We start from the raw sequence: 17,764 nt of genomic DNA, 5'->3' as shown, positions 1-17,764 counted from the left end.
CGCTACCTCGGAGCAACGCCTAGCCAAAAAAATATTTAATTTTACGGTACAGCGTAAAAGCCCCGTGTCACAGAAATTCCGGCATCCCCGTTGCCGTCAGCATGACTGAAAAATCTGGATTACTCGAAAAGGTACCGTTTAAGAACCTCCCATAAATGACGCTAACCCCACCAGTGGCGTATCGGATCTTCAGTGATCGGAGCAACCGCGAGCAACGCACCAAGTGCACTGGCTGTAGGCCGCTTTTTACTGACCCTGATATATAAACACCGATTGCGATTTATTGTGACGATTGTTGTTGTGAAAAAGGAAACAGTGGCTGTGTTCGTGTGGGTGAGACGAAGCGCTGTTGCGTCATACCCTTAAGGGCGGAGCCTAAGTGTCCCCCACATTCTTAATTAAAAGAATGCGAAAGTCTGTTTATCGGTTCATTTCAGCTGCGATTCCCGGGAATAAAAATCATTCGAAGTCTTTAATCACTTTTAATCGATTAGGCAATTTTCTGGGATATTAACTGTGTTAAGTGTGCACTCAGTGCAAGCTCTATGCACAGAACTACCATTTATAATTGTGTCTTTTTTATTCAGGCGACTTACATTGCTGAGAAAATAAAAGCTGAATTAATTGAAGCAATTCGCAACAGCACTTGGGCGGAGAACAGTTCTGTAAGATCGTTGATAAAAGAGGTGAGTTTACAAGCTCTATTCATAGATTTTTGCGATGTTTTTAATTGATTGCAGCTGCTTAATGTTCTAAACGTGTCATCAAGGTTGTGCTCATAGAAATTTGTAAACCCAATCTAAGCAGACTGTAGGTTACGAAGCAGACTGTAGGTTACGTGAATTCTAGGAACTGTGGAATCGAGCATCCAAGCGGTTTGATTGCTACTGAAAATTGTGCTGCAGCGTGCACGTGCAAGAGGCACAAATCGACTTCGTAACAGAGTGTGAGACACGGAAGGAGGAGTAGCACCGAGAAAGAGTGCACCAGCCAAGCTAGCATACACAGAGTTCTTTCCGTAGACTCAGGTAATCATCTTGATAAAATACGTGGAAGTACAAAACTTTATTTCTTGGTACAGAGAAGCTGGAACCGCTACACGACCATATGAATGGCTAGAGGTAGTTTTGGCTTTAATTATGATTGAAAGCAGGATATGAAATCACAGGCAAGTGAATATTCACTTTGGTGATTCTGTAGCGTTATTGCTGTTTTCGTGCCATTTATAATGTTTTTGTGGCGGCAGCTATAAATTTCAGTTAGTCGCAATATGGCTTGGCCATTTTTTAAGGATATCTCTCCGCTATCAGGCACTGAGGGCGTAGAAATGCATTTTCGGACAAGACCGATTACGCGAATGCCGATGTTGACTTTTAAGGGTACAATTCAAGAATAACAACTTCTATATTGGCACTCTGAATTCTGTTAGCTGGTTAAGCTCTTAACGCATTTGTGATACATGTGCGATGTCTGTAAATGGAAAAAACCTCTGGAATTCTGGCAAGCGTTCGGTAAAAAAGTACCCATAAATGGATATGAAACGGTCTTAGAATAGCCGAAATCTTTCCTACTCGACTGCCTTCAACCGACTCAAAACTATGTTCAACCGACACAAAACCAGACAGTAGATCCTCTCATACAGTAACTGAGTTTGTTCCAAGAGAAGGCAAACCTGGCACAGGACGAGAGAGAGTCACTCGAGCGGGTGAGACCAGGAAGTGCACGAAGGACAATATTCAGCTCGTCAAGGACAATATTACTTGAAAGTTGATGAGTCACTATTTTCTCGTTGAGGGCACATATCTGGGACATTTGTGATGACATATTTTCTTTCATTATTGTAAGGTCAACAAAGTCAGAGATTTGGCAAGTATGTCACGGGCGTAGCGAAATTCTCATTCGGCAGTTTCAAGTGCGCGTTGAGAGAGCTCGCTGCCCGCTTATGGCAATTGAAAAAAATTGATAAATTGGTTTTTGGGGAAAGGAAATGGTGGAGTATCTGTCTTACATATCGGCGGACACCTGAGCCGCGCCGTAAGAAAGGGATAAAGGAGGGAGTGAAAGAAGAAAGGAAGAAAGAGATGCCAGTTTTTGGATACAAAGCTTGAACACACTGGCATAAAACAACCATGCCTGGCGGTTTTCTAATGAAGTGAGTGGACCGCCCCCGAGGGTTTAATAAACGTTTAGTAATTGCTTGTAATACATTTTATTCATCGGACAGAGCTTGGTGCTAAGAGGTCGCGTTAAGTGGTCGAGAGTACATAGCCCTGGACTACTTTGCTTTGTTTAAGTTAAACCTTCCGCGACCCGTATTAAGGGCAAAGCAGCGAACCTCTGCAAAACCATGGACCTCGTGAACCTGGCAAGAGCTATCACGGACTCCAGGATGAATTACCTATCGATGTTCTTTGCTGTGAAAACTCACAAACCTGATGCCCCGCTAAGGACAATTGTTAGCGAAAAAGGCACTTGGCAGCAGCACATCAGTCGGTTTTTGCTGAAGCGCCTAAATAAGCTAGTTGTGTCAGATCCTTTCGGTATCAAAAATTCATTGGATGTTGTCAGCTGTCTTGAAGGGGAGCAGCAAATTGGACACGCTTTCTCTATAGATGTTGAGGATTTATTTTATTCAGTACCACATAATCACCTGTTTACTGCTGTTAGTGATTGCATTGAGAGAAACGGTGTAATTGCCTTTCAGAATGCAGCTGGCCTGAGTGTCGATAATTTTATGTCACTTTTAAAGTTTTATATTAATGTCACTTTTATCCAGTTTGACAACCGACGGTGTTTACAACGTCAGGGAATCTGCATGGAATCATGTGTCGCTCCTGTTTTGTGCAACATTTTTCTTCCATCAATTGACAACATTTTGGCTCCACTTATGTACAATGGAACAGCTCGAAAGATTTTTAGATATGTTTATGACTTTTTAGTGATTTTAAAGAGACGTAATACAGGTGGTTACCAGGAAGTTGCAAATGAGATTTTAGATATGTTCCGACAACACGGCAAAGGGCTCTCTTTCACGTACGAGGTGTCTGAAGAAAGTAACATTCAATTTTTAGACCGCAACATCAAGCCCGGAGACAGATGTGTTTGCTGGTGTTACCGCCCTAGAGCTAGAAAAGATTTCTTACCTTTTGATTCGGCACAGTCTAAAACGGTCAAGAGGGCTATTGCGACCCTTTCCCTGGAATCCACTCTCCTCAAGTCGTGCCTTCACATGATGCAGCCGAGATTTCAGGGCGAGGTAGCTAGACTGCTTAAAGCAGGGTTCCCTGACCCCGTATTGATGGCGGTCACTGAGGCACTACTGCAGAAAGTCAAAGGGAGACCAAAGAAAGCAAGGAGACCACATCGTAGCAGCGCTAAGCCAGTGGTTATCGCCTATATACATAGGGTGTCCAACAACCTGAAAAGAGTTGGCAACAAGTACGGCGTGCCGCTCGTCTTCTCTGCGCCAAATAAACTGGCCAAGATGTGTCCCAAGGTCAGCAGCAACAGCCCTGGCAGTTCCGGCTGCGGCACGAAGCACGCAAAGCCGTACGTGCACTGTGCCACGGGTGTGGTATATTAAATCCCCCTTAAATGTGGCAAACTATAGTTCGGGCAGACCGGCCGCTGTTTGAACGAACGTTCCAGGGAACATGAACGTTCACTTAGTAACGTTTCCGAATCGCTTGAAAATCTACCCGCCCACTGCCGCTCGTGCAAGGATGAGAACGACCAAAACTGTGAGCCACGACTTGAGCGTATCAAAATTTTAAGCAGAAGCAAGGATAGATTAGCACGCGAATTGGCCGAAGCATTTTTTATAAAACAAAGGGGCGACACGAGCGTCAGCTCCACATCAGTTTCCCTGCGAGATAGCGAATACAGATTATTAAATAGACGACAGCATGCAGTCTGCGCTCCCTAATCTACAAGAAATATTTCACCCGCATGCGCTCTGGTCCTTCGTTGTGTATAAATGTAGGTTGTGGAATCCTCACTGAAGTTAGTTGGAGTCAGCGCTCGTCCTGTGTACTTCTTTCTTTGTCCTTGTTTTTTTTTTTGTAGCGTTAAAAAGAACTTTGAGGAATTATGATGAGAATTGACCACATAACTGACTCAAAGAGCGAGAAAAAGACAGGAAAGATGCTGTACTCTGAACTTCTGGAACAATTCGTTCGTTGCAACAGGCTTCACAATCGGAATGTGCATTCTGAACGACAAACATCTTTTAATGCCCCGCGTGTCAATTTCCCTTTTAACCGAGAGACTTTTGCGCTTCTACAGAGATAAGAATACCAAATAAATAATTCCAGCCCGTCAGGGCAGCTTTTTAACACCCTACAAACTGCTCAGCATTAATCTCCCTTGATGAAATGGAGAAGCAAATCACGAAGTTAGTGTGAATCTCTTATGTCATGAGTTGTATGGAGTCTGGGGAAAAAGGGCACATTGACGGTCAAAAAAGGGAAATGAGAGGACAGCAAAAATGGTGCGGTTTTCTCGGTTTGAAGTGTCACAGAAAAGTACAGCGACAGGCATGTTATGGCTAGAGAATGATTTCCCTTTCTGTTTCCCAAATCGCGAAAATGGCACCCGTTTGCTGTGGATTCTAATTGTGTTCTTTTTGAGGAACTGTTGTAATCCTTTTCTTGTGTCACATTTGGAAATGAAGCACAAAAAAAGTGTTTTTAAACTGTGAAGAGTTACGATGAGGCTGAATTATTACTGCAAAATGTAATACTTAAAATAAATCTACAGCAAAAATTGAAAAAAAAATTGGTCACGATTGGTGAAGATCTTTCTCTAAAAATAAAAATCTACATAAAAATGAAATATAAAAATTTGCCTATTCTGCTAATAAAACTTTGAAAACTAAATCTTTCAGCTGTAAAACTTCCTGAGCCCTTTTGACTGATGAGACAATTGACGTGGAAGTTTCTTGACGTGATAAAGCACAAGAACACATCAGGTGTCATGCAAAAAAGTTGGTTTTCTGCCCTATTTTTATGCCTCTATAGGGGTTATCTCTGAAGAGAAAAGTGTACAACAGCATAATCTTACCGGTACTCACCTACGGGGCAGAAACGTGGAGTCTAACGAAAAGGGCTCAGCTTAAGTTAACTACAACGCAGCGAGAAAAATGATAGGCGTGATATTAAGAGACAGGAAGCGAGAAGAGAGGCTGAGGGAACAAACGCAAGTTAATGACATCCTAGTCGCTTGACCACTCTTGACCAAAGTTTTTTCAATTTTCGCGGTGGGCTTGGGCAGGGCATGTAATGCGAAGGCAAGATAATGTGCTGGTCTTTAAGGGCAACGGAGCGGATTCCAAGAGAAGGCAAGCGCCGCAGGGGGCGGTAGAAAGTTAGGTGGAAGGATGAGATTAGGAAGTTTGCGGGGTACTGTGGCCGCAGCTGGCAAAGGGCAGGGTTAGTTGGAGAGAAATAGGAGAGGCCTTTGTCCTGCAGTGGGCATAGTCAGGCTGTTGATGATGATGGTGAAGAAAAAGGTTTTCGGAATTTCATCGTTTGCCCGTTTTCGCTGCCCTTTGCTTGATGTGTAATGCTGTAGAATAGACATAAGCGGTGGGGGTGTTGTCAATTCGAAGAGTAGAAGCATGAGCTTAAAACTCATGGCCGAGTTTCATCGGCTGCTGTCCAAATTGGAAACCTTCACTGACGTTGAGGAGATGCACCAGGATACCGCACTTCCGACGGACAAGCGTGAGCGGCCGTCTCAATCAGTGAGCATGACGCGGCGCCGATTTCACGGCGTACTTAAAAATTGCAGTCTGGCGACCAGAGCATGGCAACATAATAATGGAAACAGAAGTCGCTAAACTCACTACAATATGGCGCGATATTCTCGGCACCACCGCACATGCTTTGGTATTCATTCGAAACACATTTATTTAAAACATATTTCAAACCCAGTCACAATACTGGCAATGCCTCTAGGTCCTTTGAGTAACTGCGGTCAACAGGCACATCTCGCACAAAAATACCTGTCCAATAACGTTGCAAGCTGCAATGTAGACTTCATCTTTTCTTTTCTTTTAGGTGGAAAAAATTCAGATAGTGCTTGGGTATTCAGACAATTTACTTAACCAAACAATACTAGAAAGCCTTTACAAACATGTAAGTATGTCTTTCATTTATTCTGTGTGCGCGATTCTATTTGACAAATTCGAGCCATGAACTCTGGCTGCCGTGCACCCTGAAACAAAGCAATAAGACATCAAAGACATTGTCCCATCGAATCAGTTTGGTGTAATAGCATAATTCACCCTTTCAAATTTAGGCAATCAAGCAAACACTGAGGACACATAGACCGAGTATATGCCTTGCGTAGAGGAGGCCCTTGGTTGTAATCGCTGTGCTTCTAGGATTCTCTAAAGCGAACAAAAAACGCGGAGCATCGATAAAACAATGTTGTGTCTGGTATTGCGTGATCCTATTGAAGAACGGGGACAAGAATGATTCGAGGCTAACCTTTCGAAGGTGCCATGCAACAAAGGGCGGCGGCAACTACGTATTTTTGTTGAACGGCTCCTTTTCAGGCATTACAACTGTCACTTGTGGCGCCCGGCACGAGTCTGTGTTAGGACACTTTCTGTTCGTAATCTTATGTCAACGGCATAGTGGAAATTATTACATGCAGGTGCTCCTCTACGCCGGTGAATCACTATTCTACGTGAAACACTTAATCTGCAGCAATACCCAGAGTATTTTAATGTTTGTAACATTGCGTAGTGCTACTGTGGTTCCTTCAGGCTGAGCCATTGTCTTGTTTTTTTTCTACGCACCTTTAAATCAACTAGCTCCCATCCAGTGACATAATTAAATATTTCGGTGTTCATTTTCCGGGTCACTTCACATGAACAAATCTGCCGAATAAGTAGAAACAAAGGTTTCTGGTAATGCAAGAATTTATGAGCGCTTTCTGCCTCTCCCCTTCGCTGCCACGTCTTGATTTCGGTGTGAATGGGGGTGTGTCTGATCTTTGGCCAACCGTAGTGGGTCGGACACTCTTGTGTCTTTTGTGTCTGCATGGTGTGGGTTCAAAAATGCACCCGCGCGCTGCCCCTGCTTTCTCGCTTGTTTTTTTTTGCTTTGGATTGCGCATGCGCCCTGTAATCACTGCTAATCTTGGGTCACCGTATAAAAACGTGCGAATAGCCTTTCTTTGATATTAAAGTTGTTAGTTCAGCGCTCTGTGTGTCTCATCCTCCTTTCCTCAGTCGTCTGCCAGCGCTTCAGTGTTCACAATGTCAAACCAACTCGCCCAGCAACACACCCTGCTTATGAGATTTATTTCCCTTAAACATTCATTTGTCTTGGAACTTATTTCTAACGCGCAATTTTATATCCAGAACGTGCGCTCATGAAAGAAAAATACAGGATATAAAACGGCGCATTCATGTTTTCATGCGGTCTTTCACACCCCTTGCCATCAAATATTGAATTGAGCTCCCTCATTACGTTGCTAACAGCCGATCCGAACGATGACCTATGCGATGTTCTCCGGCTTGTGACGCGCATAGAGCTAGCCCGCAAGAAATGAGACTTCATAGGGTTGTTCTAGGTAAAGTAGAACAACCGGGTCTGATAACTAATTTGGATGCAAGTGGAGGAAAAGAGTTGACTTTTCCTTGCTAACTATGAAGAATATAAAGCTAACCGGCAAGACTGGCTATAGCCTAAGCTCATGATATGAAACATTTACTTCTCAAAGATGAGAGCGCCCCCCTTCAGGCGAAGGTAGGTAGCTGGGAGAAAAGTGGCGACTTGTATAAGCCAAATGTGTTAACGAGCAAAGCTAAGGATCGGCATCCTCGACCATTGTAAATTGAAAGAGAGGAGCTGAACCAAAGATGATCACTATATTGTTGAACAAACTGAACAAGCAGTAAAGACTGGAAAAAGGTTTTGAAAATGGAGTTACACAACGATAGGAGCGAGATGCAAAACTCTGGCAAAAGCTAAGAACCCAAAAATTTTGATCTGGAATATATTTCGTGTTTCATTATTTTTCTCCACCGTGTGATATCTGATGATGAGGAAGAGCAGTCTACAACTCGCTGCTTCGAAAGTTAAATGTTTTCGGCGTGGTACAAGACCCAACTACACGGCTTACAATCAAACCTTATGGGCTGGTCACTTTCAATAGATTGTGCATATTCTTAAACAGGGGTGAGATTGTCATCGGCTGCGTGCGCAGTATAGTTCAAGGAGCTTAAATATTCAGAATGCATTTCACAAGAGGCAGTGTTTCCACTTATCTTATAATGGTCACAGCGGTACTGTAAAGATTAATATTGCACTAATAATAAAAAAAGAAAATCGAAACCAACGTTGAGAGTAGGGCGAATAATAGTCAACGCTCTCTGACTAAAACATATTTACAATGTAGCGAAACGTACCTGACGGCGAAATAGATTTTGGCGAGAAGGTGGTAGTCGGTCGAGGTTGTGGTTGGCACAGGGCATTTACAGAAGTATTTGTCCTTCAGTAAATGTAGTACAGGCTTTGCATGATCAAGAAGCTTATGTTGATGCTTTGTAATTAGTGTGCGTCATGGTAATTATCATCAAAAAACGAACTACGAGTTAGCGAAGTCAGCAGCCTCTACAACAGACTAATTGCGCTAATGCTGCTCTAGCAGCTGCGCCCTATCCCTGGCTTATGCATTCTCTTCTGGCTGACCCACATTCCCTTTTCTTCTTTGTGCTTTCTTTTCAAGTGAATGTAGGTGCCCTAAGAAGGCACATGTCAGCACTTTGCGGCATCACATTTATTCCTCTTATTTGCCTTGTTCTTTCTTGTGCTGTGCTATTTTCGCCGTGGTTCTCTTTTATCATGCACCCAGTAGCCCAAAAATCTGTTTTGTATTCCTCTTTTTTACTAACTGTTCTTGATTTTAACTAGCATATCATAACCTGTGTTTGTGAGGTTTCTAAAAAGGTGTTTTTATGAATCTGCTAGCAAGCCGCTTGATGTTGGAAACGCGATTGGCTTAGCAATTAAATATAACTCTCAGTGTTTGAGCTGATGGCTTGTCTTTACGCTTCGCAAAAAACGACACTGCAATGAGCGTTCCACAAAGTGTTTGGAAATAGATTATATGAAAAAAATTATTTTTGGCAAGTAAGTTCTCGGTGCCAGTAGAAAATTTCATTAATATGTTTGCAGTGTATTTTTGAGTGAGTTGGCCGTCATGACGCTGTATTATTGATGTCGTCTCAAGCGTATTCATTCTTTATGTACGCTTATTGATAACAAGATTGTTCTGCCGCACCAAAAAGACTATTAATTTGTTCCTGCAGGTACCGGACCTTAACGTGACAAGCTCATTTCTAGAGATATTTGACACTCTAAGAGAGAACCACCACAGGAACGAAATGGCGGAATTGCTTCAAGAAGAAACGAACAACGGAGTGTGAGTGCGCGGTTATATCCCTTGGCAAGAAGCGGATATGCCTACACTCTTCCATATTTTCAAATCAATCAAAGTCAGAAGTTTTATGTAGAATTTTTGCTCAAAACCTTCGCAAAGCTGCCTTTTATCTCAGCCTCTAAACTTCCAGAATGCATGCCAACAGTGCAAACCGCTTTTTGCCGCTTCCTGGCTTGTTCAACCACACAAAGACGAGAAATTAGCTCTGCTGTGTAGCTCAAAAAACGACACATGAGAACACCAGCGAGTTGGAATCAATCCCTTAAGCCTCCTCTCGGTCTCAAACGACCGCCTCCGGAAGGCGACATTCGCATCGGCCCCTTGCCACGGAAATGCGATAGCACAGAAAATGAGTGCCGATTGAGGCCACAACTGCTTGTCATCAATGAAAAACAGAGCGCTTACACTGGAAAGAGAAAGAAGATACGTACACACACAGCGCTGATCGTCATGTCGTCATGTGCTTCTCATCATTAACCGCCTCCGGAGCGTACTCTAATTTACACTAAGCAAAACGCATTTCCATGGGTGAAGTGAACATAATGAAGCGCACTATCCCAATTTAAACTGACCTACTTTGTGGCCATTCCTGTTCTCCACCATCGTCGTCTTCTGTTCTAGAAATACTGCCCAAAGAATATGGTCTGCTGGATGCCGCGAAGCTGGCCACAAGCCGCGCGGATACATCATTTTCTCCGGTACCAAAACAGATCCGTCAGCTATTCAAACAGGCAAATTTCTCTACCACCTCCACCAAGACCTGATGGACACACTGAGCGTACTCCCTTCCTCTCGAGTCTAGATTACATAGCTTTCCTTGCATACCGTGTTTGCGGTAGGGATTTGTCATATCACCTCGCCCGCAAATGTTATCGTTAACCGGTGACTCCCCTCGCGAAACAAATTTTCCACACTCGAATGTTCATTATTGTTAGCTCATCAATGTACACCTGAGATTGCATAAAAGAAGGAGTTCATTTGTTTTAGAGCAGTGCATGTGCTCAGGCCAGCTCAAAAGCCCCGACCCGGCCATTCTCGCGGTCCAGGATAGGCGGCACCGGATAATGTGCTGTTTCGACTGCTTTTGGCCGGGCCCGTGCATAGAGGGCCTTTATATAGTTTTTATTCAATACTGAAGGGTGAAATAGGCATGAATCGTTCTAGCAGGTATGCCACATTTTCTTGAAAAGAGTTACTCCCCACCTAATAACTCATTTTTGGTGTCTGCTGCCGATTTAATTTTTTCGCAGCAAAATAATTAGAATCTGTACTTTTCTCGCAGCCTGCTGTCCAGAAAAATCTGAAATTAAAGAATCCCAGCACTAAAATCCTTTCAGGCTATTACCCGTTGGCGTCGAATGACCTTAGGCTTAACTACATCACTTGTTGAACGATTCTAAACAGCGTCTCTCAGTGCAGTGCCGGAGGAAGTGGGAGGTGCACGCGTACCGTGTTGAACGATACAAGAAAGAAGTTCAAAGCAATTTTTTCCTTGAATGGAAAGGAGCATTGAGAGACCGCTCTCACAGGTTTTAAAACGGAAATTTCAGCAGCAGGCTGCACTGCTTCAATGTTCTAGCGTTATGGGGCACGACAGCTGGCCTGTGGCAAATCCCCTCATTTTTTACCTTTTCTCCCTCAATCCGCTCCCTCTTATATCCTTGGGCCTAACTCCCCTTCACCCTCAATTTGCTAAATTCCGTGGCCCTGCCTCCATATTTTTCAATAGCCCTCTGTCAACCTGGATGTCGTAATGAGCACTGCTAGCATTTGTGTTATTTTTCCCTACTGCAGAAATGTGCTAATCTCCGTCGCATGAGGCGCAAGCTGTTTTTCACTGCTTCAACTTTCGGCAATACCGAGGCGCGTGGATCTTCCTTAGCACTCCGAAGTTCTCAGCAGCCATGAATGGCCGCAAGAATCAGCACGGGGAATACGCTCATGGTTTAGCCCATATGTGGCAATAGCCAGGTCAGTCTTGTATAATTAGCTGTGCCTGCAGAAACGTTGCAGTGAAAAGACAAGGAAAAATCTTCTCACATAGCCCTAAGTAGCCAATCACAGGACACTGCTGGAAGAATTTTAGCCAGCGAAATTCTCCCGTTTGCCGATTGAATATCCGCTTCCATAATTGATCGGAGCGAGCTAGCAAACACTGCATACTGCACCAGTTTGCAGGGGACGGAGCGACAAACTACACTATCCCAAGCGAGGAATAATGAAATGCAGACTTCCAATCGGTGAAAAGGGTCACACCTGATCAGCCGCGAGGGCGAACGCTCTAGATTCGGCCACAAAAAAGTTCTGCTATGAATCAACTTCGTGCAAAACGCTACCCCGTTAACAGGTTAAGAATAACACAGAGTTTCAGAAGGCAAGGGAGCGAAGCGTACACAACTCACGAGTTGCAAAGATACATAGCCTACACTAAATAAAGAGCATGGTCAAATAACACAAAGGTATTATGTTGTAATGGCCGAGAAAAGTGCATATACGTACACAATATTAGGCGACTGGACGAATCACTACAAACGAATGACCAGATACAAAGATCGAGTTACCCGGACAAAGAAATACTTCGAAAGAGCGGGCTGAAACGTGTAATTTTAGGAGTGAGATAATCCTTTTGCAAGGAGCGTCGCCAAGCAGTAGATGTTCACCACGGGACCGATTTGGTGTCGCTCATGTCGGTGAGCTTTGGCCAGGCAGCAACACGGACTCTGCCGCCGCACTCGATGTGCCAGACACCGACCGGAGGTTCGCTTGCCGGCCCCCACCCCGGCTCGCTTCACGCTTGTCGCACCGATTTCCTCCAAGCAATCTTCCCGGCTAGCGTTTTCCCCGCTTCCACTAGCTTGAAGGCAGAAAGGCGATGTATTGGAAAGGTGCACCAACACAAAAGCAAGATCTCGAAAGCAACGCTATGAGATCACAGGAAAGAAGGCACAGTGAGAAACACGTGCAGACGAGCTCGATTTTAACACATCGGGTATTTCGTAGAGCGTGGCATGCAAATGGGTAATGTGAAAAATGCAACGAATGCGCAAGTGGTGAGAACTAACCGCGTGGAAAAAGAAACGATATTAAAACAAAAACACAGGAACACAGGTCAGGCCGCGATCAAATGGCGCCTTGTTAGGTTTACCCCGCCAGCCTTCGCTAAGGTAGATGCCTCTGCCCAGTCGGAAGTAGCGTGAAGTTGGCGCCCAGGGTGACGCGATCGCGTCAATTGTTCATTCAGTGGAAAAGAGAGAAGCGCCTGCGAGCAATGAAAACTGACAGATATTTAGGCTTGTCAGCGCATGGGTATGAATGCCTTAGTTCGGTAATAGACTGAGTCAGCACGCACCGTGGGAAAAAGTGGGAAGCGCACATATGCGGTACATTGTCACAAAAAGTCACTTTGACAATCGTCCTTACGCGACCGACCGGCTTCAAACGCGAAACAACTTATCGATGAGTGCGCCGTCATAACTTCCACAGCACGACCGCATGTCAAAAATTATGGCATGCGCCAGCAAACTCAAGAGAGAAACCCATGCACGGAGAGTATTTTGAGTTGGTTTTGTTTCTTTTCTCAAAATGGCACTGTCGTCGAGGGTATGCCGAACCCTCAAGGGGCTTGGCAAGGCCTTATAGGGATTTGATTGGTTATTACAAGAACAGGACCCGTTTAACGAAATTGCCACTACCACTTCAATATTTTAAAAGCAGTTAAAAATACGCAAAAGGCGGCATAATAGAGTCGCTGATTAGGCCTGGGTTGTCTAGGCAAAGGCACTCTGGTGCAATGCACGCCTGGGTAAATAGTTGAGAGCTAGAGTCTATGGTCTAAACTTTTGGCGGTTCGGTAGGCCAGCGGCAGGAAGTCGCATTTGTTCTACACCTGTATGTACAAGGCCGGTCAAAACTTTCCAGGCTTCAAGGTCTGCCTTCGTGCGCTCTCCTCGGGCAGTTATAAAACCCATGAAGCCCAAAATCTCTGTAGAAGAAATGCAGAACACCGTTCTCACCCCTGAGAATGTTGAGAGCCTCAATGCTATAATAGGTGGCAGGATATGCCGCTGAAAAGCAGCCCTCATAACCTTAGAACTTCTGACCAATCCTGTACATATCGTAACTACATGCACTTGTACTGTACGTGTACCGTACTGTACTTGAATTCATTGTACATAAATGTATTTACAACTCCATGTAAACACATGTACGTAAACGGCCTTTGGCCAGTCTTTATCCAAGACGGTGCATGAAGGCTCCGATAACCATCTCTGCAAGGCCAACAGCCTAATTACATTCATCATCATCATCAGCCTGACTACGCCTGCTCTAGGGAAAAGGCCTGTCTCGTGTTTGTACAGTTAACCTTTTCCTTAATGAGCAGTGGCAACCGTATTCCCGCAAACTTATTAATCTCATCCGACCTCTTAACTTTCTGCCGCCCCCTGCTACGCTTGCATTCCCGTGGAATCCACACAGCTACCCTTAAGGACCCTCGGTTATTCTACCTTCGCATTACATGGCCTGCCCAAGTACATTTCTTCCTATTGATTTCGACTAGGATGTCATTAAGTCGCGTTTCTTCCCTCACCCACTCTGCCCTCTTCCTGCCTATTACCGTTACACCTATTATTTTGCTTTACATAGATCGCTGCGTTGTCTTTAGCTTTATTTGAACCCTTTACGTAAGTCTCCATGTTTGTGCCCATACGTGAGTAAGTGCACGATACAGGTGTTGTAGACTTATTCTTTGGGGATATTGTACCAGAAGCTTGGAAGAATGCAAACATTATCTTAATTCATAAGAAGGGAGACACCAAGGACTTGAAAAATTACAGGCCGATCAGCTTACTATCCGTTGCCTACAAAGTACTTACTAAGGTAATCGCTAATAGAGTCAGGGCAACGTTAGACTTTAATCAACCAAATGATCAGGCAGGCTTTCGTAAAGGATATTCCACAATAGATCATATTCACGCTATCAATCAGGTGATAGAGAAATGCGCAGAATATAACCAACCTCTATATATAGCTTTCATTGATTACGAGAAAGCATTCGACTCAGTGGAAACCTCAGCAGTCATACAGGCATTGCGTAATCAGGGGGTAGAAGAGCCTTATGTCAAAATACTGGAAGATATATATAGCAACTGCACAGCTACTATAGTCCTCCATAAAGTCAGCAATAAAATTCCAATAAGAAAGGGCGTCAGGCAAGGAGACACGATCTCGCCAATGCTGTTCACCGCATGTTTGCAGGAGGTATTTCGAGGCCTGAATTGGGAACAGTTGGGAATAAGAATAAATGGAGAATACCTAAATAATCTGCGATTTGCTGATGACATTGCCTTGCTGAGTCACTCAGGAGGTGAACTGCAAATCATGATCAACGAGTTAGACAGGCAGAGCAGATCGATGGGTCTAAAAATTAACATGCAGAAAACCAAGATAATGTTCAACAGCCTAGCAAGGGAACAACAGTTCACAATTGGCAGCGAGAGCCTAGAAATTGTGCCGGAATACGTCTACTTAGGGCAGGTAGTGACAGCTGATCCGGATCATGAGAGGGAGATAACTAGAAGGATAAGAATGGGGTGGAGCGCATATGGCAAATTCTCGCAGATCATGAGTGGCAGTTTACCAATTTCCCTCAAGAGGAAAGTGTACAACAGCATGATCTTACCGGTACTCACCTACGGGGCAGAAACGTGGAGGCTAACGAAAAGAGTTCAGCTTAAGTTAAGGACAACGCAGCGAGCCATGGAAAGAAAAATGATAGGTGTAACGTTAAGAGATCGGAAGCGGGCAGAGTGGGTGAGGGAACAAACACGGGTTAATGACATCCTAGTCGAAATCAAGAGAAAGAAATGGGCTTGGGCAGGGCATGTAATGCGAAGGCAGGATAACCGCTGGTCTTTAAGGGTAACGGAGTGGGTTCCAAGAGAAAATAAGCGTAGCAGGGGGCGGCAGAACGTTAGGTGGGCGGATGAGATTAAGAAGTTTGCAGGCAAAGGGTGGATGCAGCTGGCAAAGGATAGGGTTAATTGGAGAGACATGGGAGAGGCCTTTGCCCTGCAGTGGGTGTAGTAAGGCTGATGATGATGATGATGATGATGATGATGATGATGATGATGATATGAGAAAACCCTCATGTTAATTCGGTCCCGTGATACGGATCTGCGATCGCTACCTGCCCTAATAAAACCTATTTCCTTATCACTTCCAGCACCTCGCTTCCAATTGTAAACTGCTTTTCTCTTCCGAGGCTTTTGAACATTACTTTGTTTAACATTACCCACAGTTCTCTGCCTATCTAACTCACTGATAATGTTCTGCAGTTCATCTCCTCAGTGGGTTATCAGGGCAATGTCGCAAGGCAATCACAGGTTACAAAGGTATAAACCGATAACTCGTGACGACCTGTTCCCAATAAAGCCTCTTAATACCTCCGGTAAACAGGCGATGAACGGCAGCATCGGCGATATTGTGTCGCTCTGCATAGCACCCTTGCTTACTGGAACTTTATTGCTTACTTTATGCGAGACTAAGGTGGCTAAGCAGTCGTTATAGATGTCTTCCACTATTTTTATTAAGACTCCTCTACATCGTGATTCCGCATATGCGTGCATTACTGGTAAGGTTTGGACTTAAGAATATTTTTTCTTATAATCTGTGAAGGCTGTGCAAAGGGGTTGGTTATATTCTGAGCTTTTTGTTTAATCTGATTCATAGTGTGAATGTCGTTCTTCGTAGTATCTCGAACGCTCGTGGTCATAACGCGTTGCGTATACAGAGTGACAATTTTTTCAATCACAATCTCTCTGCCACCCTCCAACAGATCTGCGCTTCTATATGATCCTGGCCAGCCGCTTCCTCTCCCCCCCACCCCCTCCTGCATTGATCATAAGGCATTCTTTACTTCCTCTTTCTTTACTGGCGGCATGTCTAATTGTTGTGCGTTACTGCCCATCTCATTTGCATCCTGATTACCTTGGATACTGTATAAATATTTATGGAATTCTTCAGCTACTTTAGCTATCTTCCATATCGCGTCTGACTTTTGCCTATGTCCAGTTCCTCTTCACTGCTTTTAGGCTACCCACATTCATTAGAGCGCGCTCGATTCTCTCAATAATAATCCTTTGAATGCCAGTTACCTTGCACGTATTGATTAACTTTGATAGATCTGTCAGTTCTATTTTTTCTATGAGGTTAGATGCTTACATGTTTTGGTGCTGCTTAATCAGATCTTACATCTCCTCAAAGAGCTTGACTGTATCCTGTCCAACCACCCTACCGTCTACTTTTATTGCGCACTCCGTAATTAGAGCTATTAAATATAATTTATGGTTCCGGAGGTTTCACATCCCGCAGTGCCTCAGCTTATGAGGGAGGCTGTAGTGAAGGACTCCGGAAATTTCGACCACCTGGGGCTGTTAAACGCGCAGTGACATCACACAATACATGGACCTCTAGATATTCGCCTCCGTCGAAATTACACCTCCACGGCCGGAATCGAACCCGCGTCTTTCGGGCCGGCATCTGAGCGCCATTGCCACTGAGCCATCTTGGAGGCTGTGAGTTATCGTTAATTGCTTGAACATTACGGTTGTCTTGGTCAGTTATATCGAATATTTGTTCTGAAGCGATAGCATGGATCTCTCGACCTTCCCTCTTTCCTATAACTTGCTAATCACTTTTCGTTTCACTAGTTTCTTCGTTCCATCCTCATCTCTAGCCAAACACGATATCTTACCATCCTGTGGTCACTACAATGCACGTTTCCGAGGACATCCACGCCCTTCACTGTTTCAGGGTGAGGACATAGTACGAAGTCGATTTTATTTTTAGTCGCACCCCCGGGGCTCTTCCAGGTCCACTTCCTGTTCTCTCGTTCGCGGAAGAAGGTGCTCTTATCAGTAATATATTTCTGTCTGCGAACTCAATAACCATAACTCAATAACTCAATAACCGGCTATTCCTACAGCCTATGCCAAAGTCATCTAGTGCCTGGTCTCCAGCCTGATTCTTCCCACCTTGGCATTGGAGCTGCCCCTCAGTACAGGGTACTGTGCTTTTTTTTTGCTCATTGCTGATTCCATGTTTTCATAGAAGCTTTCGACGGTCTAATCATCATGGCTGGATGGCAGCATATAGGTCTGTGCCACCTTCAGTTTGTATTTCTTTTAAAGCCTAATTACGACAAATTTCATCCTCTCGCTAATACTGTACAATTCCGCGGCCTCAATTCGTACCTGGTCCTCGAACTAACTCGTGCGCAGTGCTATAATTCCATTACCACACGAAGAAT

At 44.3% G+C, this 17,764-nt stretch overlaps 1 protein-coding gene across 1 annotated transcript in view; it reads left to right on the top strand.

Annotated features, from left to right (window-relative positions):
- The window catches only part of LOC144103825 (endothelin-converting enzyme 1-like), a 176,128-nt gene that overhangs the window by 97,806 nt on the left and 60,558 nt on the right, over positions 1-17,764 (top strand). Inside the window, exons 9-11 of the mRNA XM_077636526.1 lie at positions 588-686; positions 6,060-6,137; positions 9,326-9,438. Of these exons, the coding sequence (XP_077492652.1) occupies positions 588-686; positions 6,060-6,137; positions 9,326-9,438 (290 nt within the window). The remainder of the gene's footprint in view (positions 1-587; positions 687-6,059; positions 6,138-9,325; positions 9,439-17,764) is intronic.

Source organism: Amblyomma americanum, chromosome 9 (assembly GCF_052857255.1).
Source record: "Amblyomma americanum isolate KBUSLIRL-KWMA chromosome 9, ASM5285725v1, whole genome shotgun sequence".
Classification (NCBI taxonomy): Eukaryota; Metazoa; Arthropoda; class Arachnida; order Ixodida; family Ixodidae; genus Amblyomma; species Amblyomma americanum.
This window is presented reverse-complemented; position numbering and strand designations above follow the sequence as displayed.